The sequence below is a fragment of the Lathamus discolor genome, chromosome 6, assembly GCF_037157495.1.
Source record: "Lathamus discolor isolate bLatDis1 chromosome 6, bLatDis1.hap1, whole genome shotgun sequence".
Classification (NCBI taxonomy): Eukaryota; Metazoa; Chordata; class Aves; order Psittaciformes; family Psittacidae; genus Lathamus; species Lathamus discolor.
In genome coordinates, this window is record NC_088889.1 from 74,764,943 (window position 1) to 74,782,779 (window position 17,837).

At 43.3% G+C, this 17,837-nt stretch overlaps 1 protein-coding gene across 1 annotated transcript in view; it reads right to left on the reverse strand.

Annotated features, from left to right (window-relative positions):
• The window catches only part of DNAAF8 (dynein axonemal assembly factor 8), a 101,406-nt gene that overhangs the window by 57,695 nt on the left and 25,874 nt on the right, over positions 1 to 17,837 (reverse strand). Inside the window, exons 11-12 of the mRNA XM_065683754.1 lie at positions 8,360 to 8,551; positions 5,686 to 5,841 (exon numbers count right to left, since the gene is read on the reverse strand). Coding sequence (XP_065539826.1) covers positions 5,686 to 5,841; positions 8,360 to 8,551 — 348 coding nt within the window. The remainder of the gene's footprint in view (positions 1 to 5,685; positions 5,842 to 8,359; positions 8,552 to 17,837) is intronic.

Consider the following 17,837-nt stretch of genomic DNA (forward strand, 5'->3'; position numbering starts at 1 on the left):
AAAGACCATGATTGTCCAAAAGTTAGTGAGGATGTGGGAAAGAAATAGGTAGAACATTCACCCAAAAGCTAAGGAACTTCAGGTCATATGAAGTGCTTCTGTGAAAACCTTGTCTAAATATTCACACTGAGGCAGGATTGGTTGTTAAAGGCCTAAAGGCAAAGATGAATGCTCTCAAGAAATAAACTCCCCCCAATAAGTATAATGTATTACTGTAACATTGTGTTTACTCGAACATTTGTTATGGAGCCCTTGCAAACCTGAGAGAAGAGAATAAGTGAATTATCGTTCCCGTTATAGACAGCATGAGGTGAATGTTTTTGCAGACATATCTAGGCAGGCACATGATTCTAATACTTGATTTTAAGAGGTGCTATGTCTTTGTAATCTCATACACTTAAGTGGAAATCTATTCTTAAAGCATTGTTTTCAAATTCTGTTTAAATCGTCAGCTAAAGGAAATGAGAATACCTCTTAGCACTAGAAGAACAACAACTTTTACTGGACCTAATGAGGGAAAAAAAATAATTGCCAGAAGTCCACCCATTTCCTTACAGTACCTGAGGATCAGGATTAATACTAGTGACATGACTGAGCAGGACAGAGGGAACTGCAGGAAGAGGACATAGCTGGTTTTGGAAGCAATCAGCCAGTTCTGCCCTCCACTAGGTAACACCTGGAAGCCATGTACAGGCTAGAAATGAAGAAATCTTCTGGTAAAAAATGAATGTTTGTTGTAGATCATCTTTAGCCTGCAAAGATTCAATAGTTACAAACCAGTGACCATGGTCTCGGGAACTTTCTGTCCTGTACCATGCACCCGTAGCAGCTTTCTCTGTCTGCAGCCAGCCCTGCCTAACACTTCACACATCTGCACTTCAGATTCTGCAAAGCAAAGCCCTAGATTAGCTTCCCAAACCATCATATCACACTACCAGAACTCTAGACCTGTTCCCTCACTCACAGAAAACACACTCTTTCAATGACCCTGGGTCCTATTTATCACCCCATAAGGCCTTTACTCCCAAGCCCAAAGACACGACTGAAGGTTGTACCACTGTTGGGGCTCCTGACCCAGCAGATGGGACTGGAGAGCAGATGCTGTCTGCAACAGCCAGTTACACCCATCAGCTGTGTGGAAAGGCTCACCACATGGATTGGGGACATACCTTCACATAGACCTGACTCAAAAAAAGCACCTCTTAGTGAGTGCAGGTGGGAGATCAGCAGCACTGCCAGTGCACTCGACACACTCAGACTGCTCAGCTATAAAGCTCCACCACAGATGGTGACTGTTAATAGCAGTATTCACCTTGTTGCAAGACGCTGGTGTAAAATAGCTGGCTCACAATACTGGTCAGCCCACAAATATTACTCCAAACCATATTACATACCACACCTACAGAGGAAGGAAATCCCATAAACAGGACCATAAACCAGCCCGATACGAGACATTAATTTGTAAAGGGCTTCATAGGGATATAAATAAAAAGCTTTATTAATTTCAAGATTTTTTTTAAGATTAAGACTAATTTTAGTATTGTTACATTAACATTGCACTGCTCTGTTATATTACAGTTTCCCATTACTGCACTTCCCCTCTAAGTCCCTTTTTCTTCCAGATTGGTTCTTAATTAGTAGGACTTTCACAGAACAAAACTGGTGACCTCAATGAGACCCGATTAGAAATTAACAGAATCAACAGCCATGCAAAGCATCTTCTCTACAACAGGTATTATCACACCTAGAAAGTGGAGCTCAAGCCTGGAAAGGACTCAAAGCCCTCCATATCTAACGAAAGAGATTGCGAGAGATGACAGAAGGTGTCCCTGCCCGTGGCATGGGGTTGGAACTGGCTGAGCTTTAAGGTCGCTTCCAACCCAAACCAGTCTGGGATTCTATGATTCTGAGCCACCACAGAATCATTGTGTGATTGAATCATACAGACAAGAACCATGCTGCTCTGCAGGGTGCTGGTGTGCCTAATTGGGAATGCTTAGTAGATTCTTAGAAAGCATACTCTGTACAAATCTAATTCCCATCAGACAGGCTGTAACTGCAGCTTGTCTGTCAGCAAGCAAGAGTTACAAGAGGGGACTGTACGAGCATTTGTTCTGACAGTAAGTCAAGAACCTAAACCGTGCAAGGATGTTTGAATTTGCTTCGCTTCTATTGGTTGTTCAGAGGACAGAAATAAAACAACCCAGACTGAACCACAAAAACCTGACAGAGATGGGAGGAAATATAGCAAAACCACTAGATACAGAGATAGATGCCTTCCTAGTTGAATAAGTCTTATTGATCTGGTAAGAACAGGAGCTTTTGCCTTGAGAAACCATTATTATATTTGTATTCATAACTATTAGACCTTGGGAGAGAGAAATAAAATGTGACAAACAATAGAAGACACACAGATGGCAGTGAAGTGTCCAGTAAATAAAAAGTTGATGTCTTAGAGGTCTGCAATACAGCTCAGCTGCAGTTAATAACAACTTGGGGTGAGGGGGAACCCAAGCAAACTAAACCAAGAAAAATATCCTAGCAACAACCTGTAGTACCATGACACCTGTGGCTGCCTTGGTCCTGTTCTTGGTGACGAGCTGTACCCTGGCATTAGAGTGACAGCAGGCAACAAGCCAACATCAAATAACATCAAAGCCAAAAAGTAACAAATACATTCAGCATGTTCAATCACAGCAGGGTCAGGAATTAACAGGGGAAAAGCTGGGGAAAGGCAAACCTCGCCTCATTGGTGCTGATAGGGCCTTAGGCTCTTAGACCAGCAACCCAATGTCTGCTGCAAAAATCACAGTCATAAAACAATGTGAAGAAAATCCATGGCCAACTGTCACTCTGCTATTACAAGATATGGGTACAGATACACAAAGACAGACATTTCTATGCTAGCAGCAAGCAGGCACAAATTGGACCTAATAGTTTGTGTAGTCTTATACATACCCATCTTTGGCACTGAATAATACACTCTGGACTCTACACATTGAGAACATTAAAATATCAATCTGTCATAACGCTTCTGGTTAACATTTATACTACTTGGTATGGCTTCTTTTATAGAATCCAAAAAAAGACTAACTAAGATTGCCCTACTTTCTTACAGCAAAGAGATGCAACAAAACCACCTGGAAACTGAGCCTTATTTTGAAGGTAAACCATGGTAAGTGGTGCTTTTCACACCCTTAGGAGACAACTGGAACAAGAACCTGCCACAGCAGAATTTTGTTACCAGATTCAATCGTTAAAAACCTCTATGATAGCAGTACAACAAGAGCCTGAAGACTTAAGCTTGAAGAATAAAATCAATCACCAACAATTTTTCTCCAGCAATAGTTGAAACTGCCCAGGGAGGAATGGGGAGACAGGACTACTCGCTGTTGCTTCCCTAGTGTCTGCTGCAGCTGAATTTCTCAAAGACCTGTGTTGTTCCTATCAGCTGCGGACCACAGCATGGGTCAGTCGTGATTGCCCAGGAGATGTCGGTCCTGGTCGGACACTTCCTGATTGCCTAAGCTGCCTTTTTTCCAACCAGTTTTGCATATCCCACATGCCCTTGGTCATTGTGTTTGTAGTAAGCGTGGGTAAAGCCCTTCCCAAATCTTCATTCGCGAAGCCAAGCCATCATTCAATCAATCTCTGCTAGGTAAAGCAGCAGCTTTACAAATGCCTCGGGAAAGCAAACCTGTCAAAAGCCATTGCTACAGTAGAGCCTCTAATGAGAGGAAACCTCAGTTACACACAGTCCTACTTTGAGGAACACTGTCCAAATGCCTTGGATGTCCACTCCTGCACATACTAGCTGAACTCAAGCCGTATCAGGAACTGTAAATGAGGCACCTGAATAGCATTTACAATTTATACATGGACTGGAAGCTCTGTACAGCTTGTTCCACCAACCTGTGATACAACACATCCCTGCTCCAACCAAATGTTCAGAGCATCCTGAGCCCACAGCTTCAAAAGTTCATTCATTAATTGCATAACACTGGGTATCTATTTTGAGCATAGTCAGTGCTCAATAATTTTGATATGGCCAACACCTCAGCTGAAACCACCAGAGAGCAACAAGGCACACGGACAGAAGGCAGGTCAGTCTCTCCTCCTCCATTTTCTTTGCTCCGTACAGCAAACACCTTGAATTCAGTTGCTTTACACAGAAATCAGCATTAAGCCCTTGTCCTAGGGCTTACTCCTGTTCTTGATCCTTAGTTTCATTAGCCCTGCTGCTCCTGCTGCCAAGTCCTCAAACACAAATGGCAAGGTTGCTTACTGTTTTGGGGTTAGGATTTTTGGTAGTGTGTTAATCATGACATTTGTTGCCAGCATCAATCATTCCCTTGCAGGAGCACTGGAGCCACAGCTGTCATACTCCAGGCTTTATGATACATTATGGGCAATGTAATCTTTACTGCTCACAGGCAGGCAGCTGCAAGCAAAGAATGTTTGCTGCAGCCAAGTAGGGGAAGCATAAGGACGTTTTTAAACCATCTTTACACCTCTTCTGCCATTTAAACTTCACACGGTGTGTCCAGCAGGTATGACTCAGATACCTTGGCCCCCCTAAGACCACCTGCTATTGTGTCTTCTCCGCACAGAGGAAGCGTGGAGAATGAGCACATCCATTGCCACACTCCTGCTAACATTAGCAGGGGTGAAGAAAGCAAAACTAGGGTAGAAAAATCTACTACCAGCTTACTAAAGGCACAAGTGTTATTTTGAGCCACCTGAGAGAAACTCATCAGCCTCAACAGAGTGAAGGGCCAGCAGCTCAGAGGTTATTCAGTCACAGTATAGTTATTTGAGCAAATGATGCACAGGAGATCTGGGGATCTGGGGTACACAAGGATTGCTGCTCCCCAAATGTAGCTGCATACATTTTCCAGCAAGTCAGCTATTTTGCATAGGTAGGATAGGCATTTATACCAGGAAGCAGCAGCAATAATACCTAAAAAACTGTCTCAAAAAAAAAGACATTTTCTCTGTGAAACAACAGAACCAATAAACTAGAGCCCAGAGCTGCTATTTCACAGCTCTGCTGTTTTCAGGATATGAGTTCATATCATCCCCTTCATTACACCTGTATGTGCTGGATTATCAGTTGTGTGCTACACCTCTCAGACTGGCATTCTATTACACAGCACAGACTCTGCAGTCTACCAGAGCTGAGGGAACAGAGTCTAAGGTCCTGCCTGGGCAATGACTCCTGGGAGCCAAACAGCAAGACAATATTCCCTCTGGAACTTCACATAGTTAAAAGAGAAGAGGAAAAAAGAAAACCTATAACACACGCCAAAGATATACCTCCTCTGAATCCAGTTAAATTTCTGCACTGTGGGGTTATAGCCTCCAAAAGTGTCTTACCCACTAATGAGCAGTAGAGACAAAAAACCCGCCCCACAGAGAGCTGGTTTCTCATCTGCACTAAATCTAAATTCAGCATAACTGAGGACAGCTTGAGCTGGCAATCAGCTGGAAGCAATCATTCAGCTCCCACAGTACTGAGCTCTTCCCTCAGTCTAATTTAGAACAGCACTCATGCTCTGTACGGGCTCACTGAAATCGGAGCTTGAATTGGCCAAGCCAATAGCCAAGCCTGGGCCTCAGTGAAAACCAGCGGTCACTGCCTGTGGCTGCTCTGCATGACTAGCAAGTGTAAACACTGCTACTCACTTTTATCTTCTGGATCTCAGTGCTGTTCTGGGCTGAAGACTCATCTGCTGCTGTTAGACAAGCATGTAGGGCCAAGCCACCCTCTCCCCAGGCCTGCTGCAGCCCTACCACCTCAAAGAGAGCTTTGGGTCCATCTTCCATTTCCACAGAAGGCACCTGTAAATCCATTTGAACAGAATTTAATTTTTAGATGGCTGGATTTAGAAACTCAAAATAACCCTTTATCTTGCTCTGTTGCTTTTGAGTAGACCCCCATAATGTACAATAATTCAAGGAACACTCATGTTCAATTCGTGGATTAACTGTGATTTAGCCAGTAAGAAAATCAATTAAGTCCAAATTAAATAGGAATAACATGTAGTGTTTGATAAGTCATAGGATTTATTTTGTCAATGTGGACTTGCGAACTCTGACTTCCACCAGTTTCGCTATGTGAAAGTCAGAATTTGCACTAGTTCTCTATTCCAGCAAGAAATGGGAACAGTCCCTGTCAAAGCTGCACTTCATGTTCTTGTCACAGTGGCACCATGTGCTGCCTTTATTAATGGTAATGAGATTGAGCCAATCTCAGTTCAAAAATCAATGCTAAGTGGTTATGCTATTCTGGGGTGCTGGTACAGGCTTCCTGAATAAGCCTTGGTCTTCCCTTTTAGTGATCACTAATAGCCAAAACCCCATCTATCCCACTCCAGCAAATACACCTCTTAGACTGAGGTGTGTGTGGGAGGCAAACATTCTATTTTCCAATATAAACCCAAAACAATAATGGTAAAAAGCAACTTCTGCCAACCCCAAAATGATCACAGGACATCTTTTCTCACGAATATCACTTTTGTTCCAGAGATAGGGTTTGAGCAGGACAGACCACTGTTTGGTTCATAAGGCTGAAACATAATGAGCTTTACCATAGAGAATACATGAGAAAATTTATTACTGGGTAGAAGAGAGGCAGAAATGATACTTGAAACAGTCTGGGAGGGCACTGTGGTACTGCAAAGCATCCTGAAACCTGGGGAGCAGGTGAAAGAGAGCAGAAGGCTATGGGAATGTCAGACTAAGGCAACTGGCAAAGCCATGAGAAAGGAGTAGCAGCCACCATGTGAGGCAGATGGCATGTTTGAATTACAGGAATGCAATTCCTTCCTTGGGTTCTGGTAAATACAGAAACCACTATGTCCTGTTCTCATGGTCTATACCATGGTCATGATGGATTAACAGCTCTGCTATTTACTGTATATATAAACCAAAACTATTTACAGCAAGATAAATGCCTTCAGAAATATGTTCTCCCCATAGGGCCCGACTGGATACTCAAACTGCTGCATATGTCAGCTGTACGACTCAAAATAGCACTACCAAGTCCTTGACTACTTTGAACACTTATTTCACACAGGAAATCCCACAGCAGTTCCACCACTGGGGAATGGTCCCATCGGGAGAGTCACGCTCTCAACTGGTAGATATCAGCACATCTCCAATGAAATCAATAGGTATGCTGATTTACACAAGCCTGGAGGCCAGTGAATCAGTGGAGGGGCATGCATTGTGACCAGATGAGAATTTGGGATAAATATGCCTCAACCTTTCCACTTCTTTCAATTAAAGACTTTTTCATTGCTACCCAACAGCTGTTTGAGAACCTCTCTGAAATAAATCAGTGGAGTTTAGCCTGGTTTCTCCTGGGCACAATGTCCATTACAACATTCGACCCTGCAGTCTTAGTAGAGTGACACTAAGCCCTGGAAGATGAGATGCCCTTGGAAAAAGCTGCTACAAGTCAGAGCTCAGGTTTAAATGGGAATAATACCAGGGAAGAAAACTCACGCTGCAGCTGGTCGTGAGCTGACTAGTTTCTGAATGGAAGATACAGACTCTGGTGCTGCTGAAGTGATGATTCTCATTAGCACTGAACTAACATCAAAGAATATTAGCAATGTTTCGATGGAAGTGAGAGCATCCTTAACAATTAATACTGTTTAGGTGGAGTTTAAGTGATTTAAAAGCCTTGTCTGCTCAGGGTGAAACCTACCTGGAGTGCATGGGTTGGGATTGGTATTCCAAGGTCTTTAACCAGGGAAAAAGAATGAGGCCAACATGCAGGAGGAGAAATACACATACCCTGCTCTTCCTAGGGGAAAAGGCTAATATGGGGTGGATGGGAAGAGTGAGGAATAGGTGGTTCCTTTAGAGGAGTTTTTCTCCTTTAGAGGAGAAAAACATGTGATCCAAAGGACAACTAAGATGAAACAGACCACCACTGTTTTACAGACCTCTTGACTGTCACAAAGGACCTATTCATAATCAGAACAAGTGGTAAGAAATAGGCACTTGTGTGCATCTGCTTCTTGTTCCAAGGACAAAGTATAGCACTTCCACAGCCCTCTACTTCAGTAGTCCCTTCTGACCACTGTGAGTCTGGCCCAGCAATGTTTTACTTTTTGTGCCCTGTTCTTTGTGAACTACAGGCACAATCCAGCCCCCCTGACTTCAGCAAGACTCATTTACTGAATTTAAGATGAGTTAGAACATAATTTCCCCTTTGTTCAGCCACTGTTTGGCAGCTGTTGGAAGAAGGAGATTTCAAGAATTATTATATATTCATCAGAATATATATGTGCAAAACACAGCCTTAATCATTCAGAATCTTTTGTACACTTTCACCACATGTACTCACCAGAGAGAGCAGCCATGTCACAAGGGCCTGGTAGATATTGGCTGCTCTCAGCACCACGGCAGGCCCCTGCTCCCTTTGCTGGTCTGTAGCTACTTGGCCACAACTTGACAACTGAAAGGTCAGAAGTAGCACCTCATTTTTCATACTGTGTGGTCTAGGCAACGTGTCAATAGCTGGCAAGTAAGAGGCTTCCTGTCAAAAAATAGTATGAAAATGGAAGTAATTTGGATAACTAGAACTATATTCATCATCATGAATGAATTACATTCATTGCCAACAGAGGAGGGGCAATTAATACCTAGCAAGCATTTATCAAAGAGGAAGCACAAGCCATAAAAGCTAGGTCATTATATCAGTGACACCTTTCTGAGCACCTCAGTTCTTCTTGAAGAGCTGTCACCTAGGGCTTCATTTAGTCAAACACTGCTTGGTGAATGGAACAATGCATGGTCACAGCTGGAAATAGCCTGATCAGGTTTGATCTGTATTCTTTAGGATTCATGGTTGTTTCTTTCTTCTTTTTTTTACTAAGATCGGTGAAAAGCCTTCAAAATAAGCTTACTGTGTCAAAACTTCCATTGTTTTCTGCTTCATTTAACATAACTCGTTTCATAGACAATTGTACATTTAAGCAGACTCTTCTCCTTTCCTTAGTATTGATACGTAGTTATTTAGGATGCAAATTCTCCCTCCTTTTAGAGTCCTATTCTTTAAGAAACAACCCCAAGCTTGACCCATGGGGTTATTGTTTATGGGATATTTTTTGATCTCCCAGTGATGCTGGAGCTGCAGCTGTAATTATTGGCTTGTTATTCCCATCTATAGTCAACGTGCTGCCCCTGACAGTTCTTTTGTTCAGAACCTAGACCTTAAAATCACATTTTCCAGTATGCACAAGTGTATTGCTCCTCAACAGCTACGATCATAGAACCATATCATAGAATCACAGATTGGTTTGGGTGGGAGGGGACCTTAAAGCTCATCCAGTTCCAACCACCTGCCATGGGGAGGGATACCTTCCACTAGACCAGGTTGTTCCAAGCTCCATCCAACCTGGCCCTGAACACTGCCAGGGATGAGGCAGCCACAGCTTCTCTGGGCACCCTGTGCCAGTGCCTCAGCACCCTCACAGGAAAGAACTTCTGCCTAAGAGCTCATCTCAATCTCCCCTCTGTCAGGTTAAAGCCATTCCTCCTTGGCCTGTCCCTACAAACCCTCATCCAAAGCCACTCTTCAGCTTTCTTGTAGACCCTTTAGGTACTGGGTGCTGCTCTAAGGTCTCCCCTTAAGGAGCCTTCTCTTCTCCAGGCTGAACCAGCCCAGCTCTCTCAGCCTGGCTCCAGAGCAGAGCTGCTCCAGCCCTCGCAGCATCTCCATGGCCTCTGCTGGAGTCACTCTAACAGCTCCACATCCTTCTGAAGTTGATCCTTCAATAAAGACCCTCAAGCCCCCGCAGGCATCCTGAGTACATGTATTCTACAGGCATGGACACACACTTATTTTGCAAACAGCTGTTTACAGGGTTGGTTTTTCCAGGGTTACTTGTTACAGCATCAGCTGAGGGCCACGCTCTCCGTTGCAGTCAGCTAAGTGCAACACAGCTGCAATTCCTGCAAATGTCAATGCAATCAACCAGACTAAACTGCTCATTAAAGTATTCAGAGTGGAATTCATCCAAAATAACCTACCATAGTGTAAGACTGGCAAGCACCCCTTTCTGTGAGCCGAGCTGCAAAATACTAAAGGAGCATGAAGGGAGCAGAACCGTGGTGAAGAGTAGCTAAGCAGTTATGTTCTCAGTTGTTCCACATAGCCCTTAATGAGGATGTCTGCCCACACCTTTACACTGAATTAACCTTCATTTGATTTACCTGAATTTACTTTGGAAGCTAAATCCACTTAAAGCCACTTTAATTCTGAATTCAAACATCCACAAAGGTGTTTAATGACTAATCCACTTGACAGGCTCATGTAGCTTGTAGTTCTCTGCCTGTCCTCTAAACAGATCATTCCTTAAAATGGTTTGCAAAAGATACTCCTAAAAAGCCAAAAGCAGATCTACGGTGTCATCCTGTGTTTTGGTGCAGAAACCCCTGCCACAGGCACAGCACTGCCTGCAAGGTCCAAATAAAACTGCAATTAGTGATAAAGGAAAAATAGTTACACGTATTCTTGGCTGCTGCAATGTGTATTACTCATGTTACTGTAGTCCTAGGAGCTCACTGAATTCATCAAGGCTTTGAGCCTACCAGTGTAATTTCCTGAGGAAGAGGCCTTAAAAGAAACTTGGAGAATTTCAGGAAAAGATTACCTCCTTTGTAGCCTGTACTGGTGATAGGATTCTTTCTTCTTCTCTCAACAAGGCTGTGGGGATCAATGATAGGAGGGAACTCAAGAGCTAAAGATTAAACCAGTATCTACTGATGCTTCAGCAGGATATTTCCAACTCATTTCAAGTTTGCTTGGCCAAGCAGCAGGGAAGGGCTCAACAGGCTTCTGACCAAGCCCAGCTAAGAATTTTGATCATCAAGGTTCTTTCTGAGAACGAGTGAGATTTTAACTAATGTTGGTTCTTCCCTCTCCTCCGTCAGCCTCCTTACCCCAACAAGTATCTAGGCATAGAACTACTTAACTAATTTCAGAAATATTAAGGTTAATGGTCAAGAAAGGAGCTAATTCTGGGTAAGACACTTTCAGTGCTTTCCGAGTATGCCTTCCCACAGCATTGCCCAATCTACCCTAGTCTACCTATGAAGAGAGTTCGATTTGCTTACATGCTACACCGGCTTTTATTTGTGACAGCATTAGATTATGAAAAGAATAAAATTACTCAAATGCTGGGCTATTTTGGGTTGCTCTGGCTAGTGTGATATCAATCATACACAGGCTTGTTGCTGATTGTAATCAAGTGCCAACAATTACCACAGAGTAAATAAGAGAAAATTTCCTCTTTCCAAACTGCTGTTTTATTTTGCAATTATACTTTACAGATTGCAACTCCAGCCCTTCAGCTCTGTTTTCCACCCCCAGTTCTGCCTGTCTTTCTCTGCTCTAACGTAACACCAGTGCAAGCAGCAGTAACTGCAGTAAGGAGCCAAGGAATAACCTCTGCCCAAATCCACACCAAAAAAGAAATGAGGGGAAAGGAATTGCAAGATAATTTAAGGATACCCAGAAATTCTAGCCTTCAGCTACAGCAGGGTTTAAGTTACACACACAGAGGCACAGCCCCAAAGGAAGCTACTGTTTGTAAGACCCCCCCCTATAAAGTTAAGGCATCTGTACAATCATTTAAAAAGTGGCATTTCACCTCCATATTATTATTTCTTTTGAAAAACAAGAGCTGCTTATGATCACAGAAAGCTGGTGTTCAGCAGATACAAGCTTGTCAGCCAGGATTAACATCACTCTGTTTCCAATAAAATAGCTGAAGTGGATTAAATGATGCTTTTGTTGGTGTTTTTTAAGAGCCTAGTTGGCACTGCTTTTACCACACCTGTGTACCGGATCAGACAAACAGCTCCTGTTCCTACAGCTGGGAAACGTCAAGACTGTTAGAGGCTGGAATGACTGAGTAGCAGCTCAGGAGCCACAGGGGCCAGGTGGCAACTTTGCTGCTGGTGTCCATAATAAGTCCGATAACAAGTGAAAGCAGTGGTTATCTATTGCTGCTTGGGTACCACACTACATCACACATTTAGAAAGTTAATTTCATCACATGGACCCAAGAAAGCAGCAAGTATGTCCCAGCAAGAATCAGCTCACCCAGCCTGAGGGTTTCTCCCAGTGGAAGGAGAGATCAGGGAGAAGACAATTTTACTCAATTTTTAAGACAGTCTTTCTTTCACAGGTTAAAACATCGATGTTTCCCTCCTAGCACCTTTCCCAGTACTAACTAAACTGATGCTAACACTGAAGCAAGGTATCATATTTAATCAAAAGCCATTCCATTCTGTGTTGAACAGACTCTAAAACAGTGATAAGTACATCAAAACATCCACTACATGCAAAATGCAGACAAGTTCTACTAGCAAAATCTCCACCTCCTTTACTGGAGGAGGTGAGTGAGGGTGAAGGGGAGGAACAGGCAGAATCTTACTGTCATTGGCTAAAGATTTAATCAAAATAACTGTTTTCAGCCATGTCTAAATTTATCCTTGTGTGTCATCTGCACCCTGGCTTGGATCACAGATTGAAGAGGCAATCCCTGATGAATGGCAAATTACTGACTGCGGGAACCTTTTGCCAACTGATGCATCTGCTGTAGGTTTGTAAATGTGATCTGATTTCTGAGCACTTCAGCAGCTCCAGCTAATTTCTCTAATGAAAACACTCCACTCTTCCGCAGAACTAGCTGTAGCATTGCATGTTTGTGCTTCCTTTTGGACACGGCTCATGGTGCAAAATGCAAGCACGTTGTTTCTGTGGTTTTACATTTCTGTTCCACGCAGTTGTGTTGCTAATGTAGGAGAGCTGATAGCGAGGACACATCTAACAATCCTGTCCATCTAAGGCAAAGCAGATAACACTCTTTCAGGGCTTCTAAAAATTCTTGCAGTAGATGAAGACATATTGGAAATGTCAAGTGTTTGTTCATTTTCATTCTGTGGGGAAGGAAAAATGATGACAATGCCATCTGTTAGATTATTTGAAATTCCACATTAAATTGTGGAATAAACCCTGAGACCATTCAAAGATCTGCTTTATCATTGCAAAGTGGGAGCAATGGATAAGAATGAGGAAAGTATCTGCATTTCCTTCCTGCAACTTGCAGAATGTAATTAGGAAGGTAATATTTAATGACAAAAAGGAGAAGACGATTGATGTTAATGGTCTGAATGGTCATTCTGTTAATGCATTTTTGTACCAGATTCACTCTCTGTGGTACCAATGGCTGAGTATCAAACGTCCTGAGGTTATAGATCTGAAAACTATGAGGGTGGCAAGACGTTACTGAAATGTTCTGCTCTGAACTGAGCTTCAGATTGCTAAAATTCTGGACTTATGAGCCTCCAAAGCAGATAACTCTGCCAAAGTAAGACTGCAAGAATGTGAAGAGCTGCATAATGGGAGCATTATTGGCTCTGATGGCCGTAGTTCTCCAGTTCAGTTAGGACATTATATATCATGGGAGTTTAGGTTAAAAAAATAAAAATAATAAAGACGATTTCTTTGCTGGAAGTTATCTTCTTACTCTGGACAGTTAGTCTTAGTCTTGGGCAGGAAGACTATAACCTCTCCTGATCCAGAAGAAATCACTTTTCTATCTCTGGCAGCATGAATGTGCTAAAGCCAGACAGTGACTCTGCTGGAGTATAAAGAGGGCAAGTGTCAAAGAGAAATGTCAGCTTGTCACCAGAAATTACTGGCTATAGGAGTGTGGTCCAGACGTGAGGCACAGAAAAGAACTGAGCTCTGTTTTGCACAGGAACCAAGGGCAGAAAATACACTTCATATACTTTTGCAGGTCACTGCCAGCTGAGCAGGGCAACCCCAAGTGCATTTTAAAGCAGCTTTATGACCACAACAAGACTGGCAGAGCTAGCAATAGCTAGGATCAGCTATATTTCTGTCTCAGGACATGTCAGCATTCTTACAGAAATCCCTCTTTATCCCATCCATAGTCTCTCTCAACACAAATTAAGACCACCAAGAGATGTGATGTAATGTGAATTAGTGTTCCATACCAATTCTGCATCAGCCTGCATTAAAGGAATTTTGAATCACTTCACTAGAATTAATGACTCATCTGTGCTGTCAGAGAGATGCATAATCCATCATTCCATGAGAGTGGATAGGGGCAAAATAGTTGACATCATCTACCTGGACTTGCGCAAAGCATTCAGAACTGTCCCGCATGACATCCGTGTCTCTGGAGGGACATAAATTTGATGTATGGAATTGGCTGGATGTGGCTGCCCACAAAGAGTTGTGGTCAATGGCTCAATGCCCACTTGGAGACCAGTAACGAGTGGTGTCCCTCAGGGATCGGTGTTGGGACCGATTCTGTTCAACACCTTTGTCAGTGACCTGGTGTCCTGGGTTTAGCAGTAGCAGTCAGTTTTTCTCCTTCTCAGTAGCTGGCGCAGCGCTGTGTTTTGACTTCCAGTCTGGGAACAGAGCTGACAACACCGATTGTTTTTAGTTGTCACTAAGTAATGTTTATTCTGGCTAAGGACTTTGTGAGTCTCATGATCTGCTAGGGACAAGGGGAGGCCAGAAGGAAGCAGAGACAGGACACCTGACCCAAGCTAGCCAAAGAGGTATTCCATACCACAGCACGTCATGCCCAGGGAGGTAACTGGGAGTTACCCGGAAGCGTATGGGCTCTCTTTGGTGAGGGATCGAACTCGTTCAGCAAGTGGTATTGTATTCTCTTCCCTTGTTATTTCCCTTATCATTATTATCATTGGTGGTAGCAGTAGTGATTTGTGTTATACCTTAGTTACTGGGCTGTTCTTATCTCAGCCTGTGGGAGTTACATTCTCTCGATTCTCCTCCCCATCCCTCCATGGCGGGGGGAGGAAAGCAAGAGGGAGAAAGGGGAGGGGAGTGAGTGAACGAGCTGTGTGGCTCTGTTTAAACCACGACACACGGACACTGGGATTGAGCGCGCCCTCAGCAAGTTTGCTGATGACACCAAGCTGTGTGGTTCGGTTGATACACTGGTGGGAAAGGATGAGATTCAGAGGGACCTGAACATGCTTGAGAGGTGGCCAATGCCAACCTCATGAAGTTCAACCAAGCAAAGTGCAAGGTCCCACACCTGAGTCAGGGCAATCCCAGGCACAGCTACAGGTTGGGCAGAGAAGAGATTCAGAGCAGCCCTGTGAAGGACTTTGAGGTATTGGATAGGAAAATAAACATGAGCCAGCTTCAGTGTGCTCTCGCAAGACCAAAAAACCAACTGTGTCCTGGGCTGCATCAAAAGGAGTGTGACCAGCAGGTCAAAGGAGGTGATCCTGCCCCTCTACTCTGCTCTCATGAGACCCCACTTGCAGCACCATGTGCAGTTCTGGTGTCCTCAAGACGGGAAGGTCATGGAGCTGTTGGAGCAAATCCAGAGGAGGCCATGAGGATGATCAGGGGCTGGCACACCTCCCATATGAAGACAGGGAAAGTTGGGATAGTTCAGCCTGGAGAAGAGAAGGCTGCATGGAGACCTTATAGCAGACTTCCAGTATCTAAAGTGGGCCTACAAGGATGCTGGAGAGGGACTCTTCATCACAGACTGTAGTGATAGGACAAGGGGCATGGGTTCAAACTAAAACAGGGGAAGTTCAGGTTAGATATAAGGAAGTTCTTTCCTGTGAGGGTGGTGAGGCACTGGAACAGGCTGCCCAAGGAAGTTCTGTAAATGCTCCATCCCTGGCAGTGTTCAAGGCCAGGTTGGACAGAGCCTTCGTCTAGGGTGAGGGGTTGGAACTACATAATCTTAAGGTCCTTTCCAACCCAAACCATTTAATGATTCTATGAGAGTCAAGCATCTGGCCCATAGGATACGTTAGCAGAGAGACACTGTGGGATCACTCAGGATCACACAGGAAAAAGGTAGTTTTGGCCAAAAATTCAACATCCATTTATTCTATAGTGAAATATTTCCTCATGAATCAGAAGAATCCCATCCCTTAGGGTGTGCTCCTTGTCCTATCCTGCTCACTTTCGCTTGTCCTGCCAGTACTCCTGCTGTGAGCACACAGCACTGTCCCTGCCACACTGTCTCTCTTGCGCATGCTCATTTACCTTACCATGACATCCTTCTCTGTCCTGTCATGTTATTACTATCAGAAAGTTACACACAAGGAGCTATGCTCTTTTTTGGACAGCATCTTTCTAGTCTGCCTGGATTCACTGGACCATAACTATGAATGAAACATGAAAATATGTCACAGCCAGCACTGACAGACAAGCACAGCTAAAAGTAACAATGACTTCCTTAATAGAACTGCTCTTGATTTACTTCATTAGGTCATACAATGTTCTAATTACTACTTAAAGCCACACAGGAGCATACGTCAAATACCAGCCCAACTTTCAGATGACTAAGGACCAACATAATTCTAATGCTCATTAGAACACAACATTCATGCAATTGTGAAGCATGCTAATAACCAAAAGTGCTTGAAAATGGTTATTTTAACTTAAATGTGTTCAGGAAAATAAGTGTAAATTGAGGCCATTTAGCACCATATATCTGAGTGCAGCTAAAAATGTCCAATGGCACAAGTAACTGGTACATACAGTTTCTTGTTTATTTTTTTAGAAGTAGAAAAATTTCCTGCCAAAGGCTCAAGTCCTAAGGTGAAGAACTGCTCTGACAACTGCACTGGAATTTCAATCCAAGCAGCACTAAATCCTCTTTGATTTTGTTTGCTTTCTGAGACATAATCATTAAAAATGAGAAGAGCCTTCTCCGTGATTGGTGTTTACACATAGGAACACTCAGAGAGGCTCTGAAGGGTTCCCAGCCTCATTGTGCTGGTGGGCTGAGCCCATGTAACAAAAAGTTCTTCCTCTAATGAGTTTCTACTCCTGGTTAACAAGCAGCAGCTGAAATAAGTAAAAGAAGTTTAATTACTTACACATTTCATGCTAGCACAAGACTGGGAGTCAGGAACTTGTGCCTCAGTCCTGGCTCTGGGATGGAGTATTTCTCTGTGAGACTTTCAAGTGAGGATAATATTTCTTTATCCTGTCCCTGTCTAGCTGGAATAATTATCAAAAGCCTGTAAAACACTCTGGAAAAGAGTGTATGATTATCAAGGAACTTTCAATATTCATCTCTGTTCCCTTTCTTTACCCTCCTGAATCAGTATCTCTAAACCCCAACAACAGCACCAGTATTTTCCATAGCATTGTTCTTCAAACAATTTCAAACTGCCTCGCAAATAAAACGTGCCATCATTTCCAGAGCCACAGCAGGGGAGGAAATAGTACATGGTCACTTTGAAATACTGCAATAGAGCATGGAATTGGTGCTCAGCCATCTGAAATCTCGCTGGTGTTTGGCACATGCTTCTATCTGGCTTCAAATACTATTGAAATGGCTCTAGTTTGATACTCCAGGAGATTCACAAGGTACTTATCAACTTGGGTAAAGCCTTGTTTTTTTCTAGCCTTTCATCTATTTGTCTTTTCATGTATTTCCCCTGACATTCTACAGAAATCCCTCAAGAGAATAAAATGGGGGTTGTGGAGGAGCAAACTATACTAAGCTGCTGCACCAGGAAGTTTTACCAGAGCTCAAGTAGTTTGTTTTTCAAACTACTGGCTTCCAGTTTAGAAATGGATTGCATCCAGATTGCCACACAGGCTCTGTGATCTTGCATCCAGCTGCAAAATACTAAGTGGATAACCCTCCAGATCTGTGAACTCTCCAAGGCAGTAAATATGGGGTTTAGTGATTCTGGGAGCTGCTAAGTTCTTACTACATCCATTGAAGCTTGCAGGGGCTCTGGGTGTTTGCCACAGAGCTGGA